The sequence below is a fragment of the Pagrus pagrus genome (assembly GCF_965226575.1).
Source record: "Pagrus pagrus genome assembly, chromosome: 23".
NCBI lineage: Eukaryota > Metazoa > Chordata > Actinopteri > Spariformes > Sparidae > Pagrus > Pagrus pagrus.
The window spans coordinates 15,182,182-15,208,011 of NC_140205.1; the positions used below are offsets into that span (position 1 = coordinate 15,182,182).

The window sequence follows — 25,830 nt, forward strand, 5'->3', positions numbered from 1 at the left end:
TTCAGTTCAGTCAAAGATTATTAATTTCTATGTCGACAGTGTCGAATGTTTTCGCTGTATCAGTAGCATCTGCCCATTAATCAGTTTGGGGATGAGGGTAAGAGAATTAAAAATCCACCATCTGTCAACCTCTACTAGGGATGCACGATACATATCAGCCAATAATGGAATTATAGTCAATAAATTGATAAATAGTGCAGATAATACAAAGACAAATTGCTCCGACAGTAGGTCACTAGGTTTATAGTTAATCTGCAATCGGCCATTTAACACAGAGAAGAAGAACAATTGTAGCCCGCAGTTTTGCAAGAGTTTAATCAGCTGGTAAAGAGTTGACTTCAATACAAAAAAATCTTATTAGAGTGAGAGAATATTAAATCATCCGTCCTTGTTCACTACATCTTAGCCTTTCAAACCTTCAAGTGTGAAAAAAGAAGAAGGTATTGACTATTTTTTAAAAGAAAAAATGGGAAATTATCAGTTACCTTCCATGTATTGACTTTAATAAGGAAGGTATTTATTAGTTATTGGTATTAGGTGAAAAAAAGTCTATATCGTGTTTCTCTAATATAAACATATATAGGTGTATACATGCACACACAATCGATACCCATGCATGCACATTTATTGTACACACTCGCAAACACAAAGACAAACATGCACAATCGAACAGGAACAAACCATTAATGCGGTGTTATCTATGGTACATTAGTTTAAACACCCAGACACACACATACACACACATACACAAACAGCTAAAGTGCTGAGGGGCCCCTCCTCTCCCTTGTGCCTGGCTGCCTACACTGCAGTCAATGCTTTCCAACTTCATACGGCATTGTGAGCCCTCTCTACAGTGGAGCACCAAACAAAGCAGCCGTTAATGGTTAAAGCGCCCAGTTGGTAACCTCCCACCACCAAAAAACACAAACAGGCGCGCACACACACCTTTAATGACATCTTTTCTGCGGCACATTAACTATTGTGCAGTAATTAATGGGAGAGTCACGGCGTTCAAAAAGCCAGTCTTCTCTCTGCAGACTAGGAGCTGTACACCACAACAATGGCTTAATGAGTAAACACACCGCACGGCTCATGAATAAATTATTTGTGCCTCGCAATTCATTTTCCCTATTGAAGTTTGAAAAAAAAAAAGCAGAGCAGGACTGTTACCAGTCTTCATAAATCACAAAAGGGAGGGGGTTTGGTGAGAGAACATGACAGCAACTTTTTGTGCGTTTGTGTGCGTGTGTGCCTTAGATCCTCTGTAATGAGTATTATTTATGTGGATAATCTGTGTGTGTGTGTGCATTTGATGAATCTGTGTTCTCACTTGTATGTTTATGTATGAGGCCACATAGTTTTTGTCTTCATGTGTGTTGGTATGCAAGTGTTTCTGTGAGCGTTCTTATGTTTTACACAAATCAGGGTTTGTTTCAGTGATGGTGCTGGTGTCTAAATTTACAGTACATATATAAAGCGTGTGCGTATGCGTGTATACTAGGTGTGTAACTTACTGAAAGGAGCTTCCACGTTATCGGTCGGACCTGTCGAGGAATTCCAGACCAGCTGAGTTTCCGTAGCTCTTCTGTAAAACAGCAAAAAATACAAGAGGGCCCATGTTAGAAAGTTTTTACGTCAAGAAATCCTTCTGTAGCCCGAAATGGCAGGACAATAATATCCACTGGTGTCATGTTACCAGTAGGGATGAGTATCAAGGACCGGGACTTAATGGATAGCAGTTCCTGATTGGTCAGTACCAAAATATCGATAAGCTCCCGGACAAACGGTGCTGCTATCAGTATTTATGTAACGTTAATTCCTACTAACATACTGCAGCTGTTGTTTTTTTTTTTTATCAGCTGTGCATGAAAAGGAGGGAGTAACACCAGCAACCTCATGAAACACAAACAAAATATTTTATCAATCCAAAGGAGTTGTTGTGAAAAAATCAGTAGAAGTGCAGGGATAGTAAAGAAGGGAAATGCAGCATACTGTAGACCAGACTAATTTATATTCTAACTAGCTGATATTCTTACTATCATATATAATATATCGATATTTCCTTGCAGAAAATGCTTATTTTCCTTCTAGATTTTTATTCTTCTCTCACTGCCTAGGATTTGAACAGCACCAGGCTACATATACTGTATATCTATGTATATATAAAATTGTGCAGAGAATTTTGGATTTTCTATCTTAAATATCAATATTGGCCAGCTGTCTTGCTTTCCTTTATTTTGAACAATTCTGAGCCCAGATAAAGAATGACGCAATGAACAGCCAAAGACATATTGAGATGGAAATGGAAAAGAAGAACTCATGTTTCACCTTTTTTGTTTCACATCTTTTATTGAGAGATAAAATAATAAATTTACTGAGGACCAAAATATAGCCCCTTTTTTCAATCCGCTCTGCTTCTGTCTATAAAAATAAAAATTGCCTTCTCCACCTTCCACATTGATTAATGTGCATTTCCCAGCCTGCAGCTGAGTCCAGAGCAGTGTGTGGGGCAGAAAATTTCCTCCATGTTTTCATTGTCAGTTACTGAGTTGATAACAAGATAAAAACTAAACTTTTTACAAAAACAGTTAGAATTTTCAATCGAGATAAGATTGTCCTTTTCTTATTCTGCTGTAATGGCATGCCAAATTCGAACTTCTTGGCCTTGGATGCTAACACACAGACTTGCTGCTACAAAAGAAATCCATTTGCACTTATGAGACAACTTTATCTGATAAAAACTATTTTAAAACCAATGTAGGATTGCAAGTCATTTTTAACATCATTCAATCAATCCATCAATCAAGGAATGAGCCAACCACCCATGTCCTCATGGTCCAAACTTCCCTGTCTCTCTTTTCCCTCACCGAAATTATCTGATGGGTTAGAAGTGGATTATTAACTACACTCTCCCCCACCAGGTGGGACAGCCGAAAGGCTATAATGTAAAATAAATCTGATGGAAAGGTGCAAATTGGACTTTTAAATAGGCAGAGAGTGGTTCCCTATGGATCCATGAAGACCCAGAAAATACGGCTTAATGTAAGGTGCCACACACTTCAGAATCTCTCTCTTTAACACACATACAGACACACTGAGAGTAGAGAGGACAAGAGCAATGTTGGGATCACCAGAGAAAGAGAGAAATTGCTTTTGGTATGCTGTGTCTTCCATTTCGTTTCTATTGTGAGTGAATCAAACCCTTATAACTAGACTACAATAAAAGGTGTAGAGATCATGGTCATAAAAAGAGCTGAAGCTATCGTCTATAACAGGTTTTGCTCAGGGTTAAAAATTGACCTTACTCATGCCATAAAGACTCAACCCAGTTCCATTGATTCACACTAGGCCTTCTTTTGTGCAATATTGTATGAACCACACAAGTTTGTATGACATTTCAGATTATGTTAAGTAGATGGTAAGAAGCCTTTCATCGTCAAAGCTGTCAAATTCTTTTTTGATAATCCTTCACAACATATTCTTCAGCCAAACAACTCTTTCTAGAGGGAAGTGAAATCACTGAGTGACCTTGTCACCGTATGACTGTGCGTTTTTCAACACTATTTCTTCAGAAGCAGAAGGTTCCTGCGAGTTTCTCGCTAACATTAACTCATCCATTATTCACAGATAGGTCTCTCTCTACCCTGCAAGTCTTCAAACCCCCCATTAGCATTCAACAAGACGAGCTGCCACAGCCAAACTGAGACAAACATAAAAACGCAATGGAAATCTCTTCACTTGTAATTGCACTGCCACTGTTTTACCTGCATTCCAGGAGTGAAGGGAAGAGGGGAAATTGATTTCCCTGCAAATTAAATGGCACTGCCTTAACATACTTTTCTGAGGGGGGAAAAAAAAAGAAACAAATGTACGTAATGAACAAGCCAAATTCCTACTCGACTCTTATTCAAGGCAGTGGCTGGAAATTGATAAGCCCTTCGCACAGAGTGAACGATATTGATTAGCACTGCCAAAAGACTCTGCCTTGCCTGTTCTTCAAGGCAAATGCAAATGCCGAGCCAGTGACAGATAGCAGAATAGGAAATAGCAATCAGCTAAACAGCAATGGGCTAAGTCCATTGGCTAAATTGAGTGAAACGCATTAGAGCTTGTTCAGCTGATGGGAGTAGCTTTTTATTCACTACAGTTCCTGTGCATCTTCCACTTAAAATTTCTCTCTTACCTTGTCCCCAGTGACTTTAATTATATAGAAATTCAATACAGTGATCTAGTGCACAGCATGGCTCTGTTGGTGTGGATAAAGAGTCAGAGACCCACAGTATGGGAAGGTTTCGATTACCCCAAGGTTACCTGTGCAGCAGCATGCCGCATTTAGAAAGAAGAGATAGATAAAAAAAAAACCCTCTCAGACATGACACAAACCATAAAAGTTGCAAAGAAAAGGCGCCACAGGTTTTCCACCGATTCTCTCTGTGTCTCTTTGCTCCTTCCCTTCCCTCTCCACAAGGCTACAACAATGAAAGGAAGTGTTTAAATATTACTTTCAAGTTATGGCTTGTACAGACGTAGGAGGTACTGTGCTTGGGATGTACATACTGATATTCAATATGACAGTTTTCTGGGATTGGCACTGTAAGGCACTTAAAGGGAATCTCGACCAAATTCAAAAAATAAATTCTGTTTACAAATCTTGGGGAGTATAACTACATATGTAGGGGGGAAGAAAGCTGTATAAAGCTTTGTGGCTCTAGAGCAAGCTGCAACAAGTGATGTCAGCATTGGACGGGGTGAGGACTAAGAATTTCAACATGAAATGGGAGTGCTTACTTTACCAGACCTCTGTAGCCTGCTCCTCTTCTAGCAAGTGGCTAGAGGCTAAATTAGCCGCTATAAGCATAACACTTCCACATCTCCAATACACTCTTCTGACCAAAGAGAACCAAGTGCTGGTTCTTGGCTGGTGCTAATGCTGGTTTGGACTTGGTTCAACCTGTGAACCTTTTAAGAACCGGTTTGCTGTAGAGTTATTACATTCAGTCTCCAATTTCTCAGCATTGCTCTGAACAGCTAACTCTTTACCAGTGTTGCTTCTGGCTTTGAATGTCTACATCGACATCCAAGCATGACTAGTCCTTGGATGACTTTTGCTTTGATTTGTCATACACAGGGAAAATCTTTTGTATTTTTCTTCAATGGATAAGTCAAAACATGCTTCATTATTGGGACACGGTTCTTTGTTCTAGACCAGCATAGTGTTGGTACCACTCTGGAGCCAGTTGTTTCGCTGTTGAAACACAAAGGACTGGTTCCAGAGAAGGCACTGGCTCCAAACCAGCACCTGAACTGCCATGGTTAAAAGGGGGTTGATGGTTACAGTTTTCGGAGTTCACTGTGAGTAATGTAGGCACCAGGTTGTTAAAAAGACCATCTCTGCTTCTGTTGTCTCAATTTTGATCAGTACTCTCAAAGAATCTTTTCATTTTGTGCTCGTTTTCTGTTTAATCGGGAATCATGCAACACCTCATGTTACTGACATGGTAAAATACAACATTGATGCCAGCATTGGCAAGGCTGATTGGCACTGTGGTTCTGTTTCACTGAAATTGCTGCCAGTTGTACTCCCAGCGTGGTTCATTAGAGTGCGTCCTGTTTAGCATGCTCATGAAGGACTGCTTCGGCAGCTGTGGCTACTGATTTCCACTGCTGCATTTAAAAGCACATATGCATACAGTTTTCAAATTTGCATCAACTTTCACAGCCCCCAAATGCAACACTGCTGAAAGAATTTGTACTTCATCTTCGAAATCACTGCTGCCAGTACTAGTGTGTTTTGATTTTCATATGTCTGACTGCATGCATTAGATTCCTCTGACCTTTAAAAATGTAAAATGGCACAGCCGCAGTGAAGTCATGTAGAAGCCATTTACATTAAAGTCCAAGTCTTTAAGAGTGAAATCCTTATCCTATGTGCACCTCCACATTCATTACGCTCCTAACAGTTAGTCAAGGGTTTCTCTCCTCTTGCCTTGCACCCTTTGAACCTTCATTTGCACTGTCAGACAAAGAAATGAGTCCATGAATCTTGTGGGCTCGGGCTTAATTAAACCATGTTATATATCCCCCACCTGGCATTAATCTCACCATAGGGGGGTTACAGAGGGGAGGGGTGAGGGTACGTGAGGCACAAGCTAGCTAATGGTCTTTACATCCTGATGCCGCAGTGATCTCCAGAAAGCCCCGTCCCCTCTGGTCAACCATTTTGCATTGCAGGGAAGGAAGAGTGTTTGCACTAAAGAGGCATCGATTCTGGTGGTTGTGTGTGGGTTTGCATAAGTGTGTGGCAAGGGCAAAGGGCAAATATTTACTTGGCACCGTGTGGCCGGCAGAACAAGCGGATGCGCCCATTAGACCCATTCATCACATACAGAAAACTGCAGACACAGCCTCTACCACTTCTCTCCAGCAGAGAGCCGGACCACTACAGAATCCAAATCACAGTTACCCCAACATGAGCCGGGATGACTTATAGACCCACAGCTTGACTGTCAGAGCACTGATACACTGCACTGATACAGTGCAAGAAAAGACAATGGTACATTCTACCAGGATAAAGATGTTTTTATCATATTCTTGCAGTTTCGCACATTTTAATTAGTCCCGACTAAAATTCTGCTTTAAAGGAATCCATAATCCATCTGTGATGCAAATGCACTCTCCTAGGAAATGTGTCTAGACCCCTATTTCCTAAAGGCTGCCTATATAACCGTACTCATCTCAGCACCAATTCCCGAGAAAAAAAACTCCATTTCCTACAGTGGGCAGAGACAGAGAGAGCGACACAAGCATAGTTGACGTACAGGCTAAATTGCAGATGTCGTTTCATTAGTGTGAGGCCAGCTCATCTCTCAGAAAACATATCTGACTCTCTAGGGCATCTCTTGTGCATTATGAATGAGACAGCCGAGCCCCAGCTCCACTGGAATAAATTAAAGACATTTCGTGACATTTTGAAAATTAATCTGTTGTTTTTGCTCAGCAGGCACTTGTCACAACGTGGGCGAAAAAAAAAAAAAAAGTTTCTCCGAGTGTCCCAGAGGCGACGAGGGACTAGCTGTCCCCGTCAGTATCAGTGAACAAAGTTAACAATGCAAACAAGCCTTTTTTTTTAAGCCAGTAGATTTGTCACTCCCCCTTATACACAGTAATCTGTACAACCTAATAAAAAACACTACATGAAAGCGTGAAGACATTCCTTTAACAGGAAAAATGCAGAGCAAAGTCATTAAAGCAAAAACTCAATTTAGAGTCAATTCACCCCACAAGCAATCATTTTGAAGTATACATTTAGAAGTGCAAGCGGGGGCAAATGAAAACAGAACTTACCTTTTGGGACTGATAAAATATCACATTAATATATACATGCTCTAGAATTAGTCTGATCAGGAGTATTGTGGGTGTTTGTCACACTGGCAGGCACAGACCTATAGGGGATTGGTCTGGAGAGACGGTCTCAACCCTGGAGGAAGCTTTATTCCACACTAGAATGAAAAACACCTGTAACATCAATGTGCAACTCAAGGGCAACTGCTGCTAGTCTTTCCTCTGTGTGTGTGTGTCTACTGTATTCCATTATGCATGAACTTACAGGGGTGCACTTTGTCTTGGCTGGAGTTAAGCTGGGGACCACAGGGGGTGATTAGGACACCATGTACCTTCTGTTGAACACACACAACAGCTGCTCTGATGTGGGACCCTCGGAGGTAATGAATGCTCAATGACTCTTGAAACATTCAGAGGGCAAAATATAACTAAATATCATGTTTGTATTACATTAAAACTCTAACGATAACCAAAAGTTTTATATAACGGCGGCTTGAGAGTCGTTACAAAGCGAGAGAAGGTCACGTCAAAAGAAAACAACGTGGAGTTTTCCAGAGCAGTCACTCATGTACGTTTGCTCATGCTGAACAGTGGAGCAGCTGGGGCTGGGTGCCTTAAAGGCCACCTCAACTGTACTGTGCTGTGCTGTACTGTACTATACTATACTTGAGGGAGGGAGGTGAGAATGTGTCTTATTCACCTCACTGGCCCAGATTCTCTCAGCCTGCATGGGGATCTGAACCACTTACATGTAGGTCACGGGACCCTTTCTTTTGGCTACATAGAACATTTTATAAAGGCAGCAGCCTTCTTTTCAAGAAGTAAACAAAAGTCAATCGAAATCACATATGAGGATGAATATTTCATCTCAAAATGATGAAGTATTCTTGTATATTTTCAGCAGGCTTTTACAAACACTATTTCTCATAACCAAGATTTAAATATAACCCCTCGACAGAAGCTTCCATGGGTGAATCAAGTGTCCTCGGCTTGTATTAACAGGAGGACAGAAGGGGGCGAACAGTTTATATATTTTTAGACAGCAGATTAAGAGCTAAATAGATGGAAAATTAATTTCAGACAAGAGCATTGGTGGATACTCATTTTAGTCACTAACTTTCATTTTCAATGTAGATTAACCTGCCCATTGTTTTTTCAAGTCATCAATTGTTTTGTCTATAAAATATCATTAATTGTCCGCCATAGTATCCCCACAGCCCAAGATGTGTTTCTCTTGCATGTTTTATTCAGCCAACAGTCCAAAACCCAAATATGTTTAACTGACTATCATATATGACAAAGAAAGGCATTTTCAAATCCTTTCATTTCAGAAGCTGAAACTAGTGAATGTTTGCCATTGAAAATATCAACATTAACTGATTGTCAAAAATAGTTGCTGCTTAACTTTGCGTCAACTGATTAAACATACAATATGTAATTCCCCCAGCCAGAGGCATTTCAATCAAAACAAAAGACAAAGGAAGCATGGGATCATGGGAGTTTGCGAATGACAACCACCACTGCTGATGAGAATCTGACGAGACTAAGGCAGCACTGTTCACGGAGGAGGTAATGTTTTTAAGTTTTTTTTCACGTTATGTTCTCGCCGATTTCCATTCTCACTCTCACTCTCCAAAAGTAACAAAATTGCAGGTTTCTAAACGTTGGAAACATTTTCCATGAGTACACAACTCAGAATATATAACAAAGGTCTAGTTGGTTTTAGATATTTTATTTCAGAAATGCTACATATCATATCTTTAATTTAAAAATGAATGTAGCTTTATTATGGACGGACAAACCCTCAACGCCATGCAACTATTCACTGTATGTACCTTTTTAATGGGAGCTGCAGTTGTTTTGCAGCCAACAAATTAATTATTCCCAAACTTAAAAAAAGAAAGTTGTAACTTCTAACTCAAAGTGCTGTGGCGGATGTCAACTTAAACCCCAGGAACATGTTTCGTTTCTTCAGAAAGAACGATGTAAAAATGCTAGCAGAACCAGGAACAGAGGGTTACCCCGGCACAACATCAGGACTTTCTATTGAGGCATGATGTAAGGACTCATTAATGTAATCACGATTATACACAACAGTCAAGTGCCACCACTGGAATCATGCACACTTTCATAAAGGACTGTTTGCTTTCTAAGTGGACCGAAACAATGGAGCTTCAATGGCTGGGTGAGGGCTCTCACTAAGAGTGACCAAGCAATGTGAGGCGGCTGTGTGAAGAAAATAAAATCAAATGCAGTAAGTATGAGAGTGTGTGTATCGGCGTGATTGTAAGTGTGTACCTGCACTTCTTCCATGTCTGCCTGTCTAGCTGCCTGTCAGTCAGTCTACCTGCCTGTGTGCAAGGTTGTGTGTGAAGGCCGGGATAAAGAATAGGAGACAGCCAGAAAACGAAGAAGTGCTGTCAGTCAGTGCTGGCTGAGCAGGGAGCTGATGGGAGCACGAGGGAAGACGCTTGGCGGGCCGGAGCCATGCACTATTCAAGCATCATTCAGACGGAGCGCGACCACTGGGGCAAAACACCACAAGGTTCTGGGCAACACACACACGTGCACACGTGAATAGCACACACACCTGCCAAAACTGGGGTTTGAATTCTGCAGCAGGGGCTACCTCAGCAAATCCAAAATCAAGACTGTGGCAGCACAACAATCAGTGATTGTATCTCTTGTTTTTCACTTCAAGTTCTTTCTAAACTATTTAAAATGTGTGCCAGTGATGTCATCCAAACACCTGTGTGAAAGTCTTGGATAACACTGATGTGGCGAGAAGCTGGTAAAACCCGTCCCCGCGTCTCTTGTTGCAGGCATTGTCCCGGTGTCATCTGAAGCTATTTTGCCAGTGAGGTCAGAAAAACAATACAATCAGGACAGACACCTTTATCATGCAGTGTATTAAAAAGTTAAGCTCCCCTCCTATAAACCTTGAATGCTGTGAGAGAGTCCTGAACGGTCTAACTCATCTAAAGGACAAAGTGATGGCGCCAGGGAGCAGACGGCTCGTAAACTAATGGGACTCTTGTAAAAAGATACTCCCCCCTGGATTATACCTGCTCAGGAGGCCTGATGGATGGCGCAGATGGCTGGGAGAGGACACCGCGCATAGACGGGTGTACAGGTGTGAGGATGTGTGTGTGAGAAAAAGCGTGTGTGTTTTCTGTTGTGTGCTATAATGAGGACCTGTGTAGTCAAATCCCTGAAGCTTGCATTGCCTTTAACTGATTTAGATGAAACAGGTTCCAAAATATCTGACCTGGTGACATTTTCTTTAAAGAAATCAGTTTTATGAGGTGATATGGTGACATTTTGAAATTCAGTCATGTCACTTTTCCCGGTAATGGTTATATTGGAAGGAACACATTTCACATATTTTTTTTTTTTTTTTTTTTTAAAACAACTCGTTAATATGCCAAGTTGAAAGCAGAGCAAAGCAGGATAATGAGCTACCACAGTGCATCTGCTGGCGAGAACGTGAATGCTAATGGGAAGGCTGAAACCTGTTACCCACAATGCCACTCATTCCTGACTAAAAATGATTCAAATTCTTAAGCCATTGTGATATCCAACCCATTTGTATACATGCAAGTGAGCACACACACACACACACACACACACACACACACGCACACACACGAAAACATCCTTTCCAAACAGTACTGAACTGACAAAGGTAGGTTCTTTGTTTCCCTTATTCCAAAATATTTGGACGCTGTGGTCACTTTGTGGGTTTTATTTATAAAAAACAAAGTTTATCAGTTCTTATGCACTATGGAATTGTAGTTGTACCGTAGAGGTTTTTCTCGCCTTTAAAGGCTTACCGGCTGCACTTCAGCTCAACTGTACTGTAGAGGTAGAATAGAGGAACTATTAGTCAATTAGTCATCAAGTTGATCAGCATAAAACGTATCAGCATTATTTTTTGATAACTAGTTAATCATTTAAGCAATATTTTAAGCTGAAGATGTAACCTTGGACTTTGGGAAACTGTGAAGGACATTTGAGTGTTTTATTTTATGTTTTGGGATGAATCAGTAGTGTTACATAAAAAGCGGTTAACCTTGTTATTGCCCTTCAGGAAAGAAACAGAAAGCCTGTGACATAACACAGTATTATTAATCATGTATAAACTTATAGCATCCGAGCCCAGACTACATCCAATCAGGTATGAATCATTTTGTAAGGGTACCGTATTATGCAAATGTTGAGGTTCATACTTTATTTTGGGTATCTAATATAAAATATGTACATGCTTTATTATTCAAAAAACACGTCCATTAAAATTCAGTCATCATCTAGCCCCCCCGAGCCAATGGAAAGGTCTTATTTACACCCTTGACGCTACAGTGAAGACTTTAAAGGGGGTGTAAATTATGTCTTTGGGATCTCAGCAGACTTGGATTACACAGAACAAGCTGCACAGAGCCATTTTACATTTATTTTCAGTTTTTGCTTTATAACAATTAAAAAAAGACAATCTCAATCCGTACAATAAGGGACCTTTAAAGCCTGAGTTTAAAAAAAAACACAAAAACAGCTAATTAAATGCAGGATTGAAGTGAAACTGTTGGCAGTGGACACAGTACAGTATGTCTTCCACTGCACATAAAGCAGAGAACAGGTGTGAACTCTCAGGGCTGAAGTGTGTTCAGTCAAGCTTCACTTAAAAAAAAGAAAGGATGAAAAATTCACGTGAAAGACCGCAGTGTAACATCTGAATAAACTAAGCCAGACAATCTAGGAGGCTACTGACACAGGAGACAGCTGGTGGTTGGCCCAACCTTATTAAGTCAGGTGTTTTGCCCGGGGATGTGCTCGGAGGCAGCACACACGCATGAACATTCGTGCACACGTACATATACTACTGACTGTTAGCGAGGTTACCATGCAAGGAAGACGCAGGGGAGTACAATTTTTAAAGCAGAAGAAAAGGGGAAATGGGAGAATGCTGCGACTTCAAGATTTAGCATTAACACCACTTTCTAAGAATAGGAAACAACCTACAGTGCATTTTCTCTGTTTTCTCTCTAGATTTCAGGTCATTGCAGAGAAACCTTCATGTGAGAATTCACATGGAAACATTCTCTCTGTAAAGTCGCCATATTTCCCGGAGATTTACCTATGCAGACAGTCTAATGCTGTATTATCTCTTCTTCTCCGCTTTCCAAGCCTGTGACACACACCTCGGAAAATTGTCATACACGGACAGTGCTTTCAAACGAGGCATTAGGACTGAGTTAAAATTGAATTACATCGCCACTTCCCACTTTGATGGCGGCTATTAACTTTGCAAACAGTGCTGATGGTAAGCCTATCATATGGTGGCTGCTGTGTAACAGGATTGCGGATTGGAGCACTACAGAGCGCCGAGCGAGCAGCTGTGGCAGAAAAGTAACAGGACTGCTCACCACGGCTGCTGCAGTGAGGGTGACGGCGGTTGGGGAGATGCGTACTGGAGCGGTGGAGGTGTAACAAAGAGCTGCAGCACCCCCAACAGAGGGTAGAGACACACCGACACGCAGCAAGGCAATGAAAGGAAGCGTGTGTGTGTGTTCTTGTGGGCAGTTATTTTTTTGTGCTCTTATTGTTGATCAATGTGTCTTTGTATTTGTATGTTCTTTATGGTGCTGATGGCTCACAGATGTACTCCCACAGGTTCACAAACACACGCTGAACATGTGTGAGGCGGACTCGTATAATGACCACACAAAGAGCAAACAGAAAGCAGGGAATGAAAAGAAGAAGAGAAAGACCAACAAGGAAAGGAACTGATGAAAAAGAAGAAGGGAAAGAGAGAGAGGATAAAATTACCAAGAAGGAGAAGAGGGGAAAAAGGACCATTGCCATAGCAACAGCAGTTTTTTCTGCCATCCAGCAATAAGTGCTGGATGTCAGATGCCAGCTCTTGGTATTAAAATCGATTAAAAGAGGAGATATGCAGAAAGTCTGTAAAATCTGGCACTGTGACTTATAGATCATCATAGGAGTAGGAGGCTTACAGAAAGTATACGACACTAAATAAAGTCTGGGGGATAAAGAAAAGAAAAAAGACATTATGACGGATACAAACACACACACACACAAATGAGCCATATACACAAACACTGCCTCATTCTGAATTTTGAACAGAGCAGGCGGAAAAGTAACAATGTAATGTTCTGTTTAATGGCTGAAAAGCTGAAAACTATTACAAACTCCAGAAAATGTGTACTGCATTTATGAAGTTGTTTCCCCTCATTGTTGGCATGCTGTGAAAATGTCACAGACTGTTATTGTTCCTTGTATTTGCTGTTGCGTAACGCAGCTCCCTCTCTTTCTCTTTGCTTGTGTTATCAGCTCGTTTGCACTCTCTCTTCCATTTTCCTGTCTTTTTCAACAAGTTGGGACTTGTGTGTAACTCAATAAAAACGGAGAAATGTCCATCCCTCGTACATGTTCACTCTTGGATGCTTGTGTTTTTGTGACCAATCAGTGATGGTCATTTCCTGAAAACCACAGCCAAATAGTTCAAATACTGTGATTAGCAGGGCCTTTTTTATTTTTTACAGCTCCAACTATTCTGACTAAATGAAACAAACATTCAATTGCTGTCTGTTGCTGTTTAAGTGAATTGATTTTTGTGTCTTGTATCTTTTATAAACTGTATTTTTTATTGCGTAATGTGTGATTTTCTGTATCTTTTAATATTTTGCTGCTTTCAAATGATTTTAAACCGTCACTTTACATAATTTTTAAGAGAGGACCCTGCCCTTAATGATGTTTCCACTTTTAATAAAAGTAATAATAACTGTACAAGAACTACATTTTGCCCCGGTTCCTTGAGTTGAAATGTTCCACATTTAAAATATGGTAAACTTTTTTGGATGTTTCACTTGGGGATGGGACAATAAAGGATTTTATCCATATCACATTGTGAATATTCTAACATGAGTGACTTCAAAAGCTTTCCAGCACGCTGATGTACAGTCCTATATTGGTTCCCTGATTTATTTTGAATTGCCTAAGCCTGTCACCGTGGCTGAAGGCACGGCTTGCACACTGTATCCCCACAAAAACAAGTTCAATCGGATGTGTGTAAATAATACAGATTCGAAAATATTATTCTATTCTATCTATATATATATATATTCTTTGTTTGTTTTTACACAAAAACATGTGCGTCCTACCTGTGATGCAATAAAAGTATTTGTTTCCTAACTAAATGTAAGGTTTATATGATTCCACTATGTTTTAGTGCATTTTAAGAGTCTTGGGAATAATTTGTTGACTATTGGGATAATATTATGAATCACAATTATGACTGATAGGATAATGGCGTCATATTATATAGTTATATATTATCTATACTATGCCTAGTTTCACAAAACAATTAAATATATGAATGGCAATATTGCAAATTTAAGTTTTAAACAGTTGTGCCAGGGCCTTAGCGAGAGTTTCTGTGATTTTCTCAAAATCTGGCTCATCAAGGTGCAACTTGTTTTGACAAACATTTTTCTCTTGGAGGGCCAAAACTGAAACTTGGGGGGCACAGGCCAAAAGCAAACCCTTACGGTATTGTATTGTATTGTTAAGTTACAACACAGTATTAGGATCCTAAGTACCTTTAATTGACTGACTTACTGTCTGCAGTGTCACTCTACCCACCATGCTCAGATTGTGAAAATTAAATATTAGAGATCCTTCATATTGAAACATCTGGCGGGCCTAATTGAACTTTATGTTGTAAAGTCTAGTCCAAATATTCAAGTAGCTTATCTGAAAATAAAAAACTGCTGTGTTAAGTGTCCCATTAACAAGAAGTGAAACCCGAAGAAGGGACTGGCTAAATCATTATTTCTCCTTTTTACTCAGTCTCCAGCTGAAATAACTCACGACTCAATGAGCGTTCAGTGGGTGCTGCTGTGTTCAGGCTCACTCGACAGACAGGCTCGCCTCAGGACATCAGGAATAATTAGCTCAGATCAACCTCACATCAATCACCCTGCTCTCGCACACCCGCACAGGTCATCACCTTCTACACGACCTTACATGCTAAACAGGCCGCTGTCACAACCTGTCGCAAGGCTCAATGGAGAGGAAGGGAGAGATGATAAAGATGTTAATGTAAGAGAGATGATAAGGCGAGTGAGGCAGATTTAATATGATCAAGAAACAGAGAAGACGATGCTGACGATAGAGAAAAAACAAGTAGAAACGTGTGTCCAACACACCTGTGGACTCTGGAGACTGGCAGCCCTGACATGTCGGGGGGCTTGGCCCAAAAACATGGCTGCCTCTGCAATTAATTACACCATTCAAGTCAGGAACCAAGCGATGGATCATCCCGCCCTCCCCCTTCCTTGGGGCTCAAGGACAATCGGTCGAGTTTCTCTTTTACACAAGGGGGCGACATCCCCGCTGACAGTGTCCACTGGCACGTGTGGGAATTAGTATGAGTGTAAACGTGTCACAGACAGCGTGAGGGGACAATGACCTCTGCTTTGAGGACAAGGAGTTTAATCCATCTTGTCATCTTCCTCTTAACTGAAAACTGCAAAAAGCTGTGTAAATGGTGAAATGCTCTGTGTGAAAATAAATCAGTATGTCAGAATAGAACAAGTTTCTACACAAAGCTCTTAAAATGACTCATGACTACAAGCAAACAATATGATTTGCTGTCCCAGAAATATTTAGTTATAGTGGGCTTAAATAACTTCAGATGGTGACGATTTCATTTTTTTGCTTTTTGTATTCTCATCCATATCCCATTCTTTGCTGCCGCAATGACCCAATTCCCCATGGGGATCATTAAAGTTTCATCTTATCTTATCTGCCCCGATCCCTCTCCCTTCCCATATCACCCCTCATCACCCCCCTCCCCCAATCCTTCACTTAATTATGTCCCGTGAATGAAGTTCATCTTTCATGCTGCCAGCAGCCGGCAGCGTGGCTCGCCCGTTCTGGGCTATCTAATCATGGCGCAGAGACTAAACTAAATTTAGACAGCCGGCTTGTGATGCCTGGCAGGCCCTAATGGGGGCTGACATCTCAAGACACTCTGCTGATGTGCAGGATACACTCACCCCGAGCGGGCTGCAACCACCGTTGACTAACGCTGACGACTTGTGAACCAGTTTGTTTGGTTCAAAAAGTTTTGCGAGGGGATTGCACGTAGAAGTGACGCACTGTGCTGACTAAGGCCATTCAAACTTAATGAAATCTAGCATTTACATTTTAGGATTTATGCCAATGTTTCTTGTGTGTGTGTATCTCAAAGTAATCTACATGCGGCAAGTAAAGCGTTGACACCAAGGGGAACAAAGTCATGCGCTTTCATTCAAATTGTCTAGACTATTGGTGGCAAGGGCAATATTTATTCATCATTATAATAGAACAAATCTATGGAGGAATATCTGAGGAAATATGTGTTTTTTGGTTAACTCTTGAAAAATGAGAGTTGTAGAAATCACTGGAACTCACGACTACCACGAAATACATGCCCTTTACAAGTGTATTTAAACTTGACCATGACTGTAAGCCTTGGTTTAAAAGCACATCATTTAAAAAGATTTTGACCATAATCGCCAGATTCATTGTTAGTTTATTCCAAATATACCAGTGTAAAATGCTCCAATCACTGACTGTATAAAATATGGCTGGAGCTTCCACATCTGAAAAGGGAAGCCATTGGGGAGGTGCTTAAAACCTGCATTTTCTCTAATGGCCAGCAGGGGGCTGGTTTCAACATATCATATTGTATTTAAACTTATGAGAAAACGACCCTACTTCTCACTTGATTTATTACCTCAATGAACAGTTCCCTAATGAGTTTATGGTCTCAATCTCTAGTTTCAAGTCTTCTTCAACACAGCTTGGTGTTTGCTTTGTAAGTTATGGTCCATTTAGAGTTAAATACAGCAGATGATAAATGATTTAGGGTGTGGCTACCTTGTGACTGACAGGTCACTTACACCGTGTGTCCTCCAGGCTTGCTATCCTGCCCAGCTCCACCCTCTCATCCAACTATGGTCACTTTTGGCTCCAAAAAAACTAGATGGTGACAGTCGTAATGCCAAACTCCAGGCTTCGAAACGGTAGAAAAACCAGTAGTCGACTTCACATTAGGTTTTCAGTTGGCCCCAATATGGTTACCAGACTTTGTAAACTCTAAAATATCTACATATATCACTATCTGCTTCTAAAATCCAGTATCTATCAATTTATACTCAAAATGTCTGACATAAAAGCCTTCCATTAACGGCATTAGCCTATACCTAAATAAAAATTGTGCAGATTATAATGTACAGCTGATGGAGCAAATCTTGAGTTTGCATCAACATCAACCAGCAGAAACAGAGTAGATTAGAAAAGTGAAATATGATACAGTACTAAGAGAAGGGGAGAAATCTCAATAAATGTCTGGTTTCCAATAATAGCCTGTCTTAAATTAATGCCTAGTAGCCTCCTCTGTTGTGGCAAATTAATACGACAGCCACCATTTGAGAATGGAGACTATGGTATTTAAACCAGTTCTGCAGAGAAATATCTCAGACACACTCTTTTTGTATTAAGCATATTTAGGCTATTTAGACATAGCACATAACTGGTCTCTTGCTAAGCAATGCACTTTTTTAATTGTCTCCCCAGGTATCACTTTATGCTCCCCTTGTGGCAGGCCAATCAACACACACTTATACAAATGCACACAATGCAGCATTCACACACAAAAGCTCAAGGACAACAGATGTACATCCTTAATGTTCGCACAAAACAGATCCGAACTCGAAAGGGCTCTTAAGAGTTTGACGGAGCATCGTCCACACAACTTCAGTATTTCTTATGAGTCAGTGTCTGTGCTTTTGCCAGAACTGATTTGAGGTCATGGGAACATACTTCTGACTTCAATTTGGAGCACTTTTCTTTGGTCACAAATGTATACAGCCTGAACAAATTGTCCGTCCTTCAGGGTTCTGAGTCCAAGCAACATGACATCAACAAGACACCTGACTGGTATGAGAATGCTGGAGATTATAATGGAGTTTTTTGACAATTAATGTTGTTAGTTCAAGGAACAAAATATTTCACTGCATCTTCTGTATTTGTATCATATAATCAACTTAAACATCTCATTATCATTATTTCCTGACTACCTAAATAAAGTGTGATGTTTGACTGTATTAGACATCACTGACTATTAACTTTATACTTTTTATGCTGTGTAAAAGGTTGACCTGGACTCACCCAGTGCTGGATATTACCAGATTCTGCCGACACTGTGATATTTCTTCAAAAATCATTGCTTTGCCACTTTCATTCTCGCTAACTCAGCTTTAAAAACTATGCAGAAACTCTTCCAATTCAAAGCAGAGTACAGTAAGTATTTCATCACATCATTTTTGGTAACAGACATTCAACACGTACACTCGGACAGGCTCAATTCGCAAACCCGTCCGGTAACTGCTTTGATGTAGTTAATCTACTTGTCAACAAGTTGATGCATAGCAGTTGCCAAAAGTTAGTTTCAGAGGACACAAAGTTAACTGTAAAGAGAGAGGTCTGCAAGGATTTCATGGCCACTGGGGTGGCAGTGGTAGCAAACAGTCTCTGGGGTTGGATAAACAATAAAGGCCTGTCGTTTGGGTAGAACAAAGGCCTGTCATTTGCTTTTGTTGTTGCTGGTATTTTTTCCCCTTGTAATCTGCATGTCCAGATGGCTGGATGACTTTCCCGCTCACAGCATCGTTAAAAGCGCAGCACAGCTGGCAGGCAGAGTGAGCAAACTAAGAGTGAGAAGCAAAAGAGCGCAAGGAAATGAAAAAGTGAAAGAGCTTAGAGAACAGAAAGACAAACTAGATAAAAGTTGAGAAATGCAGAGCAAGACCAGAGCAATAGGGAGACAAGTGGACTGTGCAAGAGTGCACATCGTAACGCGTGCTGACAGATAAATGGAGACTTTTGGAGGAGTATCTCTTACCCAGATCTGTGTTGGGCCCGGCCAACAACTGTTTGAACTTATCCAGACGGGACGCTTCCCTCTCGGTCATGGCTGGGGTGCCAGATGTGTTCTGGTCAGCCATGCGAGCGACGAGCGGGATGACGGGCTGCCGGTGGGGCAGAGACCGTTGTCTGTGGAGGGCTGCATGCTCACCTGCTGCATCTGGTGGGAGGATAAGCAGTAGAGACAGGGCAAAGAGTTACATAAACACACACACATCAAATGGAGTGCTTTCATATGATGCAGCACAGGATCTTGTGGTCATGTTAAAGTCCAAAAGCTTCTAAAAAATACATGTAAAAAATTGGAGGTTGGAAACTAATTATTTTCTGTTTACACAGAACTTCCTCTTCTTGAAACTGCTGTTAATATCTGATTTCCAAGTTCTCTTGAAAAAAAAAAATTTGTTGTGGAGATCCTCCTTAATTAGGACCACATGCCAACTTCATGATGGAACAGAACAGATTCCCTTCATTCTGCTTGGAAGACAGTTTTTGCGTTGTTGTCTTGAACTTAGTTTCTTCCTGCAGTGGGAGAAATGTTCCCAACCTACTTTAACTTGAGCAGTAGTCAGGTGACACTACGTGAATAACTGTGATTAATAGCTGCACAGTCACTGCTGCTGCTGACGTTAGCTTGCTGACAAGTTAGCAAAGTAAAGTTGACAAGCTGCAATATCAGGTTAAGCGAGCTGATATTTTTAGATCTATGAATCTGTATAATGCAAATATCTTTAGAGTAGGAATGTGGCAAGACCAGGAATTACATCGGGCCATTGCCACGTGGTTCCAAGGGAGGTGTGGATGAGTGTTGTTACTGTTATTAGTTTATTTTGCAATGAGCCTCCAACGTGGCTGCGGTTGAGGCTGTTGCAAAATCTTTGATTCAACTGTGAAGCCTTTATAACTTGCAGACAAACATATTCATTAAGCCTGCCGAGGGCCACATGTTACCCCAGCTGTGCGAGAACGAGAACGAAAACAGTCACAACCACACAGTTACGAACAAGCTGGTGAGGTCGGGACTTCATTGTGGAGAAGGGGCCTCCTTCTGTCACACTGAACACCGAGCAAAAGTGTATAAAGATCCTCGTGAACAGCACTGCCAACATTTCTCCATGTCACATCTACTGCATATAGAGTCACACAAACACTCCATCGCAATTAAGGGACCTGGAACGCTGCCTATTTTAATATCCTTTTCAGATTTACAAGAACAAATAAAAAGCCACAAATCTGTTCTCAACTGCTTTATTTGCACTTTAAGAAATTAAAAAAGATTATTAAAGTCGGCGGAAGCTCCTTTGCAGCGGAAACTTTGGTGTGATTTTAACAATAATCCCTTTTTATAGTCCATTTTAAAGGGCTATAAAAGGAAAGGCCACGCTAGAGGAAGTTAGTACTGTTCACTTGTCAGTCATGGTACACTGCATCAGATATCACAAATAGAGAAGGAAAAAACACACACGTGAAGGCAACAGAAAGAACTTCCTCTCTCTCTGCATTTTTTGATGACAAATCCAAAGACACCAGAGGCCAGAGCTCAGTGACCACCAGCTTCTACTTGAGAGTGTGATTGTGCGTCCCTTTCTCCTTAAGCTGCAGGGTTAGTGGGATGGACAGTGCCAAGTATGAGTATATATTGTGTTATTATATGGAGAGTCTTGGTCTCACTAATGAAAGCCATGCTGTGTGCCATTATCTGATTAGAATTGACCAAGTGTGTTTAGCACTATTCGTCGCCACCAAGAGAAGACAAGAGAAATCTGCAGTAGTCAGCCTTACTGTAACAGTGCATGTCAATTTGTTTGCCAACATGCCAATACAGTAAGTGTGCATGCATTAATGTTGGTATATAATATTCAGTGTTTTCTAAATATGCTCACTAAAGGTGCAAAAGTGTCGTCTTGCACATCCCTGTACAAGACGTGGCAGTGCATGCAAGCCTGCCTTTGTGTGCCGTCTTCTATAAGGAGATAAGAGGAATTGCCTGAAGGCGACGGGCGTCTTATGTTATCTGTGCGTCTAAACACAGCAGCGGGGAGAACGGCAGACAAGCAGGCAGACAGGCAGATGACCTGGCAGACAGGACAATAGTCGGCTAAACATTCACAATGTACTTCATACTGCTGCCGCCACAGCGCTGCTGCTGATGTTAGAATCGATACAGTAGAACCATCTCTTCACAACTTTCCTCCTCTTTGTGTTAATAAGATAGAGGGTAAATCTGTTATCACAAGGATTCTGTGTTGCTGGAAAGTGCTGCTGCCTGGTTTTAAGTAAAAGTAGAATTATGACCTTGAGGTTGTGTGCCTCCGCGGTGAAGTTTACATTCATGTCTGTCTAGACTACTAGTGAAGCTGACAGAAGGGATTAAGTGTAGCTCTTGGCAAAATGGAAGTTCTTACTATATTTACATGTATGATTCCAGTGGGAAACATGCCGTTTTCCACTGAGAGACTATTTCTACAGAGCAGTTCAGAGGACTAATAGAGCTTCTTCACATGGTGCAACGACAATCACCTGAAGCTCAATAGCAGCAAAACCGATGAGCTTGTGGTGGACTGCTGCTGTGTGTCGATTAGGGTTTAAGTTCATTGAAAGAAAGAAAAAAACAGTTCCCTGTATGTGCTCACATGCTTTGCCAGTAAAGCTGATTCTGATAGAAAAACGGAAAGGCAACGAATTGTAAAATGTATTAAAAATCATGTTCAACCTGGCAGCAAAGAAGCTTAATACAATCAGCACAGTTTCAAAGTGGGCACCCAAGATCAGGGCCAGAAACGTATTTTTGCCAAGCATCACGATGCCACAATCAAGCTGACCTTTGAGATATAAAATGTCATCATTTAATCATTTTCGGGATACAGTCTAATGGCTTTTGTGAGGTCACAGTGACCTTGACCTTCGACCTTTGACCACCAAACTCTAACAGTTCATCTTTGAGTCCAAGTTGATATTTGCGCCATATTTAAAGAAATTCCCTCCAGGCGCTCCTGAGATATCCCGTTCAGAGGAATGGCTCGGACTAACAGACGCCACGAACGACAAGAATGGACGTACAACCCGAACACAGGGAGGCTTATAAATCATTAAAAATTAAAGTGCAACATCAGCCATGACACAGAGAAGGAGAAGGGGCAGGAACAGACGCTTCAGGGATTATTATTCTAAACAAACTGCTCTTTACTACAGCGTGTATCTTCTCCTGCTTTGTTTGTATCATGATTATGAGCGCTGGATTACAGGGTGGCCCAACAGAACCAACCCCCTAACATCCATAAAAAAGTATAACTTGCAACACTTTGATTGTTATAAGGCTTTGGTCTTGTTCAGAAACTGTGTCAACGCTGAGCACTGTACACTCACAAGTCAAATCAAAGCGCAGCACTGGCAGTTTATCAGTAACACTGCTCTACAGAGTGACAACATCCGCCAAATAGTCTCTCAGGCTCTGTTGAAACTTGATACTATTTAAATGTGGTGACATTAAGCAGTTGTGCGACCACAGTGACTATAACATACAAAAAAAAAGATGCAGACAGACAAAATAATGAAAACTCGTGTCTTCCATTTATAGCATTTTATGGTGACATTTCCTGTGTTTGTTTTCCCAAATTTAACCCCTATTTAAACAGGACACATTTGCCGAACACCCTGTTTCTAGTAACAATAAAATTAATGTAACAAAAACATACACAAACAGAGCAGAATCACAGCCAAACTTAAACGCAGACTCAGGTAAACTTTTCAGAACTATCTTAGAGGAGTTTCATTGTTTCTTTTTAGATCCTCCGCAACACTGGTGAAGCACTAAAAGTAAAGGCAGTCGAGCTTTCATTGTGCAGGCGAGCCAGGAAACTTTTTGGACACTGAGCAATGGCGCTCACTAACCTTTCGGTGACCCAATTGGAGCTTCGCTGTGGGACTTCACTAGGCGGCCATCAGTGTAAGGGCTGCTTTGGGAGGCAAACGACACCTCTGGGCTGGTCACGTCTCCTTCCCCCACCCTGTCCTCCTCCTCTTCCTCGTCCTCCTCCTCGTCCTCTGCAGCCTCCTCCTGCGTGTCCTCTTCTCTCGGTTCCAGCTCTGTCGTATCATCCTGCCTCTGCCTCTCCTGCTGCTTGCTGTGATTCTCGATCACCTGTTCAGTCAGCAGAAAAACAAGGTGGTGAGCCTTAGGTTTTACTGATACCAGACAGAACTTGTAAAGCTCAATATAGAGTACTATATGAGTGTCCAATGTTATTTTTATTAATAAGGCCACTGTGCTTCAACCAAGACTGAAGAAGAAAAGCATGCATCAGGTTTAATTGTATCTGGTTGTTCACCTTATTCGCCGTCTCCATGACTACCTCGATATTAAGATTCTGTGCAGCCATAGCCAGCAACTCGTCGTCATCATCTCCAACATCCCAGGCATCACTTGTGATGCTCTCAAACTCCTGAAAGGTGGTGGCCTTCTTGGGCTTGCCTGGTGTGGCCGGAGGAGGCTTGTTACCTGCTTTAATCAGGCTGGAGGACAAAGACAGGGCCGTAAAAAAAGACAAGATAAGGGAGAGCGAAGAAGATTAAAGACATTGAGAGAAAAGGTGAAGGAGAGTGTGGGAGAAGGAAAAACCAGAAGCGGCAGAGAGGCCAGGAAATGAGAGAAAAAGAGAGGGAGATAAAGTAAATAAGCAGAGTGTCGACAAGGGGAAAATGACAGAGATGAGAAGTGAGTCATTCTGAAACTGACAGGTGGGCAAAGAAATAAAATAAACTAGGCTTAACAATTTATTAATTAATAAACACTTGGCCTGTACAAAGTCACTAAATTATCCACATTTTACTGACATTAGCATTTCCATTAATAACACAATAAAGACACACAGGTGTGTGAAACACCGCCTAAAGCCTTTAACACAAAACCCAGCCGAGTCTGACAATGTTAAAAAGACAGAAATTCACTGAGTTGCTGTGTCTGTGCTGTAGGACACCGTTTCATTCAACGGGAACAAGTAACGCAACAGTAAAAGAGAATTCAATTAAACTCAACCTTTCCTGTTTTATCATGCAATGCAGAGAAAGGACGGTGGGAGGGGTGGAGAGGCAGGAGTGGAGGGAAGAAAGGGCGCAGATTTCTTACAAAGACTGAGATTACCATGATAAAGAGAGAGACTTGTCCATATTAGCTTACTTCCTTCATAACTTGAAAAACGAGGGTCTGAAAATGTACTCAAGCAAATTAAACTCAACCCTCTGTGGAAATCTACATGATTAAATATCAGTCAGGAGAAATAAAAGGATTATTATGTTATAACAGGCAGTTTTTTTTATCATTTTAGTGCGTGTCTGTCTTTGTGTGAATAAAATGAGACCAGCCCTATGCATAAGTAAATGACAATGGTTAATAAAAAATGTTATCTACAAACTTAAAATTTCCAGAGTCTACAGTTTTTTTTTAGCTGCTTACAAAATATATACTGCAAAGTTTAGTCTTTTTCTTATTGGTTATTTCAGTGGTGCCCAAAGTGGGGGGTGGGCCAAGGTATAACTTTTTCATTATACAGTTTTTTTCAGTCCATCACACTGAAAATTGCAGCTGTATTAAAGCAACAAAATGTAACTTCCTGGAGAAAGAAAGGTAATTGTCCAGTCTCATCCCAAGATCATCAGGGTTGGCGTCCGTCCCGAGCAGCCAACACAAAGCATTAGTCTTTGTAAGTTAAATTTTGTTGCTACAGACAAAATTTTAAATAAATTCTATAGGAGTTTGCAAGCAAAAGACATGTATGTGTGTGGGTGGGGTGGCTTGAAAATACTGCTATCTACAACACATGGACATTTTCAAGGAACTTAAAATTCACGTTCAAATAAAACGTTTTATTACATTATGGTTGCTGACCGTCCATGATGTCACAGGTGTTTTCTAGTGTCAGCTCTCAGCTGGCCAAACAAACACTTCCACATTCCTGATAAGGATGTGGCTGTTTTACAGTATCAATCCATCATAAAGCAGTTTCTGTCTTCATTGAGTAGCTGGGTAGCTGCTCTTTTCAGATTTTTGTGCTGTTTTGATGCCACACACTTACTCTCTACTGGCAATCATGGTGAATTGAGATTATAAAAAACGATAAGAGCTCGAGTGAACCAGTGAATAAAGTCCTGAGTGATTGTCAACTTCAGCATCTGGAGCAAACTGCTAGCATCAGCACAGAAACTCAAATTAGCAGAAGTAACACTTGTCCAAACTACCTCAACAAGACTACAGAACATTTACAGACGACAACGAAGTGTATTTAACTTACTTAGCATGAAGGAGAGGGTCGAAAGGTGGATGTTGTGCGCCATACACATGCTGAATGCTGAGGAAGTGAAGAAGAGAGAAATGTATGAGCTAATTCATAACTGGCTGTCAAGCTAGCCACGTTAGCTTCTTATTACCCACAACAATACCAGGTAATACCATGATACTGCGACTACGTGTGACGAAAACGACTTCACTTTGTTGTAATACCA

At 41.0% G+C, this 25,830-nt stretch overlaps 1 protein-coding gene across 3 annotated transcripts in view; it reads right to left on the reverse strand.

The window, feature by feature from the left end:
* tbc1d22a (TBC1 domain family, member 22a) overlaps positions 1-25,830 on the reverse strand; it is a 126,640-nt gene that overhangs the window by 100,293 nt on the left and 517 nt on the right. For 2 of the 3 annotated variants that reach the window (XM_084345640.1, XM_084345641.1), the window contains exons 2-6: positions 25,620-25,676; positions 23,661-23,844; positions 23,224-23,473; positions 19,310-19,492; positions 1,515-1,585 (exon numbers count right to left, since the gene is read on the reverse strand). In XM_084345640.1, coding sequence (XP_084201766.1) covers positions 1,515-1,585; positions 19,310-19,492; positions 23,224-23,473; positions 23,661-23,844; positions 25,620-25,676 — 745 coding nt within the window. The remainder of the gene's footprint in view (positions 1-1,514; positions 1,586-19,309; positions 19,493-23,223; positions 23,474-23,660; positions 23,845-25,619; positions 25,677-25,830) is intronic. The other variant, XM_084345642.1, reaches the window with a different exon arrangement.